At 36.3% G+C, this 10,122-nt stretch overlaps 1 protein-coding gene across 6 annotated transcripts in view; it reads left to right on the top strand.

The window, feature by feature from the left end:
- The first annotated feature begins 618 nt into the window (after nucleotides 1-618).
- Nucleotides 619-10,122, top strand: part of DOP1A (DOP1 leucine zipper like protein A) — a 56,640-nt gene continuing 47,136 nt past the window's right edge. For all 6 annotated transcript variants that reach the window (XM_050895144.1, XM_050895140.1, XM_050895139.1 and 3 more), the window contains exons 1-6: nucleotides 619-800; nucleotides 2,075-2,256; nucleotides 4,526-4,696; nucleotides 6,314-6,503; nucleotides 7,073-7,171; nucleotides 8,300-8,399. In XM_050895144.1, the coding sequence (XP_050751101.1) occupies nucleotides 663-800; nucleotides 2,075-2,256; nucleotides 4,526-4,696; nucleotides 6,314-6,503; nucleotides 7,073-7,171; nucleotides 8,300-8,399 (880 nt within the window). In that variant the 5' untranslated portion in view covers nucleotides 619-662. The remainder of the gene's footprint in view (nucleotides 801-2,074; nucleotides 2,257-4,525; nucleotides 4,697-6,313; nucleotides 6,504-7,072; nucleotides 7,172-8,299; nucleotides 8,400-10,122) is intronic.

Here is a 10,122-nt window from a genome sequence, read left to right as displayed (position 1 = left end):
ACGTGGATGATGATAATATAAAAACAATAGAGTTGCATCGCTGAATTAGAATACCAGGTCTTGTAAAAGGAAGTGTTGATGCATGAAAGTACTCTTGAATAGTGTGTAACTTGTTTATGTCCTTCATTCTTGTCTTCTGCCTGGAAGTGATTCAGAAGGATTGGTGTCTTCTGTTTTCAGAAGGGCTGATTTGTGGAAAGGTGGGTTTTTCTGGTGATGGACCCAGAGGAGGAAAAAAAGAAAACAAAAAATCCCTTTGTTGCATTGTTTAGAATAAACAGTGTTTTTTTGGGAGGGGCAGGGCATTAATTTTCTAGGTTTTTTTGTTTGGTTTGGGGGGGGGGTGTTGTTTTTTTTGTGTGTGTTTTTTGGGGAAGTTTTGTTTGTTTTTTTAAACAGGACTTGATTACAAATATACTCTTTTGGACATGTGTTAAATATTTGTGTGCAATATGTTAGCTTTTGTTTAGGACTTGCTGTAAACTGATTTCAGATTGATGTTTCATAATGCCTTTGAGGAAAATGTAGTGCTCTTTATACAAAATTGTTTTAATAATATGTCTCTGGAAACAATAGTTTCAAGGGTTTTTATTTTTTATTTGGAACAGGTAATGTCTGTACATGAATAGCAAGCTCGTCTCTAGTGGGGACACCGTGGGAGGATGAACACGGAGGAGCTGGAGCTACTGACTGATTCCAAGTACAGAAACTATGTAGCAGCTGTTGACAAAGCACTGAAGAACTTTGAATATTCCAGTGAATGGGCAGATTTAATATCGGCACTTGGAAAGCTAAACAAGGTATGCCTGGCACGTGCTCTTGGAAAAGATTCAGGAACTGACAAAGGATACTGGTCTAAAAATACAGAAGTGCAAGGTTCTAGCAGTCTAATATTCTTGCAAATATTTTAGCAGTCTGAGCCAAATGTTGGGTGTGTGCAAAGAGCAAACAAATCAAACAAATGCCTTTCTAAGACTTACAGTTGAATCCTTTGTAATTGTAAGTAAAGGGAAAGTTATTTACATTTCTAGTGGAAATAAATGCAACATCTTTCTTATTACTAACACTTACTTCTAACGTCATTCAATGTTATTGAAATAGTGTGAAAAATAGTAGCCAGTATAAATATCAGCAATATTTTTATGAAGCACAAGTTATAAAATGGGGCTCAAATCATTCATTGACCAGAGAATGTTATCGTTCTGATTCGTTTTAACAGTTAATAAGTTGAATGTGTAATATCGTGATCTTTAATGGCAGTTTACAAATGAATACAGATCCTGATATCCGTAAAGAATATTGTTCTAATCAGTCCTATGTGTTTCTAGGGATCTCCAGTCAGGGACATAGAGTTCCCTTTACACACACACATTTTACCAATGTGAAGCTTTGCAGAATTTGGCATAGAAAATTACAGGTCTGAAGCATTTACATTCTACCCTTTAAGCTTTGTGGAAAATCAAGAATGACAGTACAGTTGGCAGTGCCAATGGCATAATTTCTTTGCATAACTCCCAATTCTTTCATTTTTTTGATTGTAACAGTTCTTGCTGCACACGCATACAAAGTGAAGACTATGATATTGGGAAAGAAAAATCTAACGATGTAAATGCAACTCTGTGTTCCAGTCCTGAAGTGATTATATAGTTTTAGGCAGTGGTAAAGTTTTGTGTGTTGTCTCACTCTATGACGGTTTCTTGAAGTTATCCCAAACTCACCACCCACAGTTTAATAGTCCTCTTTGAGCTACTGGCAGTTGATTTTAACAAATGGAGATAGTAATTTTTGTCCTCAGAAGGATGAGTAGAATGAAATGGACAAGCTGTAAGTAAGGAGCCCATTGCAAATGAAGTTTTAAATGCATTGGCAATTCCATCTATAGCAAGTGTACGAGTGAAAGGCATTGCAAAGAAAAAGTTCCAAGGTACATCTGAAAAGTTTGGGGTTTTTTTCTTGTGTTGTAACCTAGGTATGTGTTGTGACTTATGGACCATGTTCAGTAACTCATTTATAAAATGTGCATTTGATGTTTAACTTGTTTTGTGCTGGTTTTCTTATTGTGTTGATTTATCAGGTACTACAGAACAATGCGAAGTACCAGGTGGTACCAAAAAAGCTGACTATAGGCAAGCGCTTAGCACAATGTCTTCATCCAGCTTTGCCGGGAGGGGTTCATCGAAAGGCACTTGAAACATATGAGATCATTTTCAAAATCATTGGACCCAAGCGTTTGGCCAAAGATCTTTTCCTCTACAGGTACAATAGTTTAAGTAACTCCATTCCAAATGCATAGTTGAGATGCTTTTGATTTCCTGCCTTCTATATTAATAGTATTGCTTTGTTATATAGCAAGAATCAATCGATTTCTTTCCTTCATGTTACTGGTGCTTCTGTAGTACTCTTCTCCCAAACACTGTATATCAGAAGATAAACACATCACCTAAACTTTTGTTAGGAACCAACTTTAGTGCTAGAAAACCTGGAATCAATTATTTCTTCATTGAAATAAACAAAGTTTTGTGCATGTGTGTACAGTATGTACAGTAATTGAAATATTAACGCTTATTTCAATGTATTCACATTACATTTTTCTACTGTAATTTAAGTGGTACTGGAAAAGAATTTGAGTATAGCTTATTGCAATAAACTTTCTCTTCCAAGCAATCAAATCAACAGAACAGAAAGATTGTCTGTTTTGTTAGAATGGGGGGCAAGTAGAAAATTTTTCTCACTGTCAGTCTCTAGAACTGATGATAATGAAAAGGAAGGATAACCTTGAAAAGTAAGTGTAATGAAAATATACTGATTCCTAAACCTCCAACAGGTTTTTGGTTGGATGAGGCAGGCAAGACATTAAGCTATTTAGTATATAATGCATAGAGGGATGTGTGCATATGTGTATACACAGTCACACATGGTTCTTAATCTTCAGCTATCCCTGGAGACTAAAATTTCATCAGTTTGAGAAATAGTGGGATAAAGTAGAATTCTGTTTAGGTAGCAAAGGTGTGCATTAATGCTTGAAAATAAATTGTATGCCTTAACATCAGCTATTCTGTCTTGCATTGTCAAGATGTTTATATTTAGTTACATTTGGTGAGGAGGGGGAGGGGAGTGTCTCAGTTCTGTGTTTCCATGTGTTTTTAAAGAGTCTGAACTCATAGCTCGTGTTTTTTGCTTGTGCAATGATTCGGTAGCTGCAATATCTTGGTAACAATAAGTTCTAGGATAGTGGAAAATGCCACCTTGTGTAATGTAACTAAAAGCCATTGTTACTGATGCTTGGGAGAAGACTGACATTCACATTAAGACATTATCAAAGATTCCAGTATTTTTCATGAAAGCAGAATGACAGTGTCTGAACATCAAATCTTGAAGGATGAGTAGCAGCCTTACAAAGACAGACTGTGGGGTAGTGTGCTGGTTATTGAACAAAAAGACATTTTCTGCAGAAAACAGAAACCAATTGACAATGGCAAAGCAGTAGTTCTTCCGGATAGATAAAGGCAAAAATAATTTTTACAAACATTTTTGTACTTTGGAAAGATCCCCCCCCCCCCCCCCCCCCCCCCCCCGTAACATGGATAACATTGTATCCACAAAGATTTTTTTTTTTTTAAATGGTAGATTTGTAGGTATATATTAAGACCCTTGTCTCAAACTTACCTTTTTTACTGTTCTTTCATTTTCTTCTTCATGTGTCAGGGGTCTTCTGACCTGAGTCCTCAGTGATTTTGAAAATTGCAGTTGTGTTCACATGCCTTTGATTATTGGTATTGTTTGTAATTATTTATGATATTTAGTAGCAATAGCAAAAATGTTTTTAGTATGTAGGTAACTTCTTAGCTGATCACATTTGTAACTTTCATGAACTTACACTTGCATTCATAGTAAACTCAAAACATACTTCCATTGTTTTCAATCCTTTAAATGCTACATCATGAACAGTGAGTTTATTGTTAGTTTGAGAATCTGATTTCAGACTGAATTTCTGAAGTAAATATATACTTTGTTGCTACTTAACAGTATAAATGTCTTAAATTTTATCTTTAGGTTACTTGGTGAAGTAAATTATTATTATTTTTCTTTTCTTATAGAAATACTTTTCTGTAAATTTCCTCAAATGTTCTCATCCATTTTTGTTTTTTCTCATAAATGTGAAGACAATGTATTTTAAAATACATTTTCCATTGTGATGTAGTTCAGCATGGGCAAAATTAACATTTTGTCTTGCAGAGATACTTCTGGTTTTTCATACTTGTTTTATTGGTGAAAGACACACTTATCTCTGGGCCTTCAGTGCTTGCTGTCACAATACTAATAAAGCTCATAATATTAATCTTGACATACCAACATGTCGATCTGGAAGGCAGTCATATTGTGTGGTGGTCTATGCCTGTGCAAAATTCTCAGATAAAAACCTGATACTTGTAACTACACTGGACATGCCTGTAACAGTCTTATATATAAGTTAGATTATCTCACGAGAAGCTTCCTAAAAAAAGATAAATTTTATTTTTCACAGTTCTGGACTATTTCCACTCCTTGCCAATGCCGCTATGTCTGTCAAGCCAACATTATTGAGTCTGTATGAGATTTATTACCTCCCTTTGGGGAAAACGTTGAAACCAGGACTGCAAGGCCTGTTAACTGGGATTCTGCCTGGGTTAGAGGAGGGGTCAGAGTATTATGAAAGGTAAGGACAGATATGTTAATAAGGTGATACGCTTGATTTGGGTTTGGGTTTTTTGCTGCAACTTTTTAATAAATACTTATATGTGGATTTTTTTTTAAGATAGGTGGTATTTAATTTCATCCAGTCATATTAATTGCAATGGAATAGTATGGTAGAAGATTCTTAACATTAATTATGATAAATTAACTGTTAGTTGTTCCTGTTATTGAAAGGGAATTGACATTAAGTAGGCTTACTTAGTGTTATATGTCAATCTCTTCTCCCAAGTAACAAGTGATAGGACAAGAGAAAGTGGCCTCAAGTTGCGCCAGGGGAGGTTTAGATTGGATATTAGGAAAAATTTCTTCACTGAAAGGGTTGTGAAGCATTGGAACAGGCTGCCCAGGGAAGTGGTTGAGTCACCATCCCTGGAGGTATTTAAAAGACATGTAGATGTGGTCCTTAGGGACATGGTTTAGTGGTGGACTTGGTACTGCTAGGTTAACAGTTGGACTCGATGATCTTAAGGGTTTTTTCCAGCCTAAATGATTCTGTGATTCTTGTTACGGATTGAGATATGTAACATGTTAGGAACATGCTGCTTGTTTCTTTTCCATGGGTTTCCTCTGAGGTAGTACTGCCATATTATTCCTGGTCTAAAATACATACCTTAACTGAATTTAAGATAATAAACAAAGCTTCCATCATTAAGATTTACTTGTTATGATATCTAAATTGTCATTAAACCACCTATATAAGAGGCAGCAATAATCCACCTATCTTTATAGGTTATTACTCTATTTCTAGCAGAGTGGCCTGGGAGGTAATAGCTGCTCTTATCCAGCAAGCCTAAGCCCTGATTGAGTTATCTTGACCATGGTGTCTGGGGTGCTGGGGTAGAATCTTAACATATTAAAGGATGAAGTTACACTCCAAGGCTTTGAGTTCTTGGAATTGTTCACACACTTACATATTCTTGATATTTCCAACTTCAGAAGCTAGAATTTTCACGACTTGTATGTGAAGAGCAATTTAACATCTTTTTCTATTTCTGTGTAGGTAGATACACACAGTGTAGTTGGCATCACTACAACAGGGAACAAAGGCTACCCAGCTTGCCTCCGAGGGCCTGCCATAGGATATAGAGGTGCTGCCACATGGCTGGGGAGAAATGAGGACAGGGAAAGGGATTGCTTGTGCTCAAAGAATTGTGATATTTTTATGCCCTGTTATTGCCAGAAGTGCATAGTGCAAGGAATGAGAGGGTAAAAGCCATTTGCTTGATTCTTTTCTTCAGTAGGTATGCTTTCCTGCTGTCTCTCTGAAACCTCTGTCTGTAGCAACACTAGGCTTTAAGTAGCAGATGAGGAAGTTATTTGGCTCTTTGAACATAAGGAGTACATAAGGAGAAGCTGTGGGCAGGCAGAAGCATTTTGCAAGCCAGGCTGGCCCACAGGCTTGCTAGTTGGATCACTCTGTTCAGGCTGCATTATAAGGTTCAGTGTATAATTGGGGCTTCTCTTGGCCTCTCAAAAGAAAGCTTTGACCTTCCTGTAACAATTTATTTTTCTATTTATAAAAATTAGGGGCAAGGGCTGTGATACATGCCCTAATTCAGCTGACTTGATTTTACTGCAGAACGAACACGCTGTTGGAGAAGGTTGCCTCTGCTGTGGATCAGTCGGCGTTCTACAGTGCTCTCTGGGGTAGCCTCCTCACAAGCCCTGCAGTCCGCCTGCCTGGGATCACCTATGTCCTTTCCCACTTGAACAGGAAGCTTTCAATGGAGGATCAACTCTACATAATTGGCAGTGACATTGAATTAATGGTAATGTTTTGTTGGAACAATGAAGATATAGGTATTACTTATGTATATAATAATATACTTCTGGGGCATTTAAATGTCTTCTCTATCTTTGAACACAGCCTTTGAAGAGATAAAAATGCATGTTTATTATAGCTCCAGTTAAGCTGATGTTTTTGTGCATGATAAAAGTGTCGCAAAGCTGAATTAACGTTTCAGAACTGCTTAGGTTTTGTATAAAGCTTTCCATTCATGACACACTTCAGTTAAAAGTGATTGAGTTTTGTTGTATTTTTTGAAAAGTATATAGAGTATTATTTTGTCTTTTAAGGTATTCATTGGTAATATAAAAAAGCAAAAGCTTAATCTTTGTATAGTTCAGGGAATCTGTGTTGATTATATGGTTCCTCAGTGGTGAAACTTTTTATTTTCCTGTTTTATCTTGTTTCATTATTCAAAATTTTAAAATAACTTCATTTCGTACATACCACTATTTATAAACAACTGTTCTTATTTTGTGAGTGTTCTCTTACATCTGCCTTCTTAAAATAATACAGTAAATAACTGTTTTGGGGGGTCTGCCATTACTTCAGGTGGAAGCAGTAAGCACATCAGTGCAAGATACCAGTGTGTTAGTGCAGAGGAGCACGTTGGACCTTATCCTTTTTTGTTTTCCTTTCCACATGAGCCAGGTAGGTTATTAACATAAGAGAGATGATTTGGCAAACTCCTAAATGTACTCCACTTCTTAAGTCAGTAGCAGTATTTAGTCAGTCTTTGTTAATGATTCTTTCCAAGCTTGAACAAGAGTCATATGTAGGAGTTTCTCTGATAGGTTTGGCTATTGTCATATTGTGATCTCTACCCTTCTGCTTTTTAACTTGATGTGTTAACTTTGAAGTTAAAAGTAACTTCTGTATATGCAAACCCAATATAAATTATGATGTTTAGTCTACGCAGAAGCTTTTAATTTGCTCTAATTTGATGAGAAAACAAATTATCGGTTCACGTGCAAGTTTCCAATTCTCACTGTTCAAAAGCAGCAAAAGTTAATCCTCTGAGCGTAACTGATTCAGAACACTAGAGAATTGAAAATGATTATTGGTTTTGGGTGAGTAGTTAGCCCTAGCAGTAGTGGGAGATAAACCTTACAACTTCTAGGTAATTTTTTTTGGACTGCACTTACTGTTAGTCACTTTCTGGTTTTAAATGATCCATGATTTATTTTACTCCTGGAGGAAAACTTATACAAGGTTGATTCTCACCTTGTTAGAAATTATGGGAAACCTGCACTTTCCTGTAAAAAGAATTGTGTTCTTGCTTGTGGAAGTGGTTCGTTCACATTTATCAGTTACTATAGGAATATTTGGAGCGTCTCCATTTAGTTGCTAGAATGGTGAAATTATCAATACAGCATTTTTTTTTAATATTAAGACTTACACAAACATTTAAAGTAGTAACAGATTGAAAGGTATTTAAAATTCTTCAGTGATTTCTTTTTTTTCACACTGTTTTAGTTAAATTTGCTTCCAAGGCTTTTGCCTAATAAACAAAATGAAATGTCTTATAACAAAAATGAGCTGTTAATGGAGTCAAGTATTTTTGCTGTTCATAAAGGGTGCATGCTATTACAAAGTGTCTGTTCCGAATAATAATCATATTTTGGTTTCCTAAGAGCAAGGTTATGTTTTCTTGTACTATTCCAAATTCAGAAATGTCAGAACATTAAAATAACTATGTTTTAGTGCACATTAAGCTGCTAGCATAGAAAAGGTGTTACTTTTCATAGTTAAATTTAATCGTGTTTCTAACTTCTTCAGGCAACACGTCCAGACATGATCAGAATTTTGTCAGCAGCCCTTCATGTAGTACTCCGCAGGGATATGTCACTCAACCGAAGGCTTTATGCATGGCTTCTAGGTAGGTTTGTATTTCATTTCATTGTTCACTAAAAGTGAAGGAAGGATTGTATGTTCATTAGCAGTATTTTGCCATATTGTGGAGAAAGATTCTTAGAAAAATGGAATACTTAATTTGTATCATAAGGAAGAAAGGCACTATCTCCATCCATGGACATAAAAGACGAAGAAAGTTGTGCTGGAACTCTTTCCTGTTATATAAATTATTGGTGCATTTTCATATAGCAGCAATTATGGGCCACGTTCAGGAGTAGAGCCTGGTGCACTAGGCACGCGTAAATAGACACTGAAAGGCAACTTTTGTCTCCCTAAAAACATAAAGTGGAAAAAACAGAGAACAGGCATTATAGAGTGTAAATGGCAGTTGGAACACAACAGCATAGAAGGGATGAAAATAAAAGAAAGTTGAAAAATGTTGATATTACATTGATGGAGGCTTGACTATGCAAACTTTAAGCTTCATTTGCATGGTTGAATTAACAAATCACCAATCACTTATGTTCTCCATGCAACTAGAACGTTATTTCAATGCCTTTCTGGGGTAAAAATCAATCAATGACAGGACGCACACTTTTACTTCTACCAAATGGCAGAATATCAATACAATACACATTTAATTTTTTATGTGAAACCAGCATGGAATCAGAAGAGGGTAGCAGAGAATAATAGCTATTTAGAAGACCCTGACTATCTAGGGAATATTTAGAAAACTAGAAATTAGAACATTTTAGAAAACGGTTACTTTTATTCAGCCTTGTTATTTTAAGGAAATGAAGCCTGTGGTCACATGAAGCTGCCTGTTACTCTTTAAAACCACTTTCAGCCCACTTTGAGAGAAGTCAGGATCTCTGACATGGGAGTTCCTAAGAGTGTCACGGAAACTGGAGACTGAATGGAGAGACATTAAGTGATTTCTCTACTTGAGGGGAAGACTGTTTTACGATCTGCTGTTACCTTTTTTGTTTGACTTCCTATCTCACCAGCAAGCAGATATGTGCTTCTCAGGCTACCCAGAACCCTTCGCAGCAGCTCTTGCATCTTTCCCAGCTGATAGTTAAGACATCAGAGGGGAGGTAGCCTGTGGGTGATTGGGGAGCAAGGAAGTAGTCAAGGGACATGACAGAGAACTGAAGTTACGAAGGGAAGGATGAAGTCAGCAACAGTGTTTTGCATGAGGAGGTTGGTTTTGTTGCAGTAGAAGTTGCAGGGATTTAGAAGATAAGTATGAAAAAATCCTGGCTTCTTTAGTTAATCATTTCTCAATGCACCGACTTGCAAGTTACTCGTCTTTTAAAGAAAGACGGTGAAATGCACTGTCATGCTCCATACCTACATTTTCCAATTTAGGGAAAAAATAATTTCCAGATTAAACACTGCACTAATGTTTCATCTAAATTTGGTGGATTAGATATGTCTTTTTGCTGTCATTGAAAAAGATATTTTATGTGTTTAAAATATCATCCTGCTTTTTTAGTTGTGGAACCTTCTTCTACAGCTATTTCATAAGCGTAGTCTCCACTGAAGGATAATATAACTTCAGAAGATAGTTTTACAGTGACTGTTCCTGGTCCTGTTTTATGAGCAGTTAGTGCCTCCATTTGCTATATATTTGAACAGACCTTCTGGCAATATATCTTTTTTGCTTGTTTTTCTTTTGATGCTGTGCTGCTTTTATATTATCATGATATTCTACTCCTAATATAAAACATGGAGGGAGGGAGGTC

Source organism: Gymnogyps californianus, chromosome 3, assembly GCF_018139145.2.
Source record: "Gymnogyps californianus isolate 813 chromosome 3, ASM1813914v2, whole genome shotgun sequence".
NCBI lineage: Eukaryota > Metazoa > Chordata > Aves > Accipitriformes > Cathartidae > Gymnogyps > Gymnogyps californianus.
Note: the sequence above shows the minus strand (reverse complement) of the source record. Positions and strands in the feature narration are given on the sequence as shown.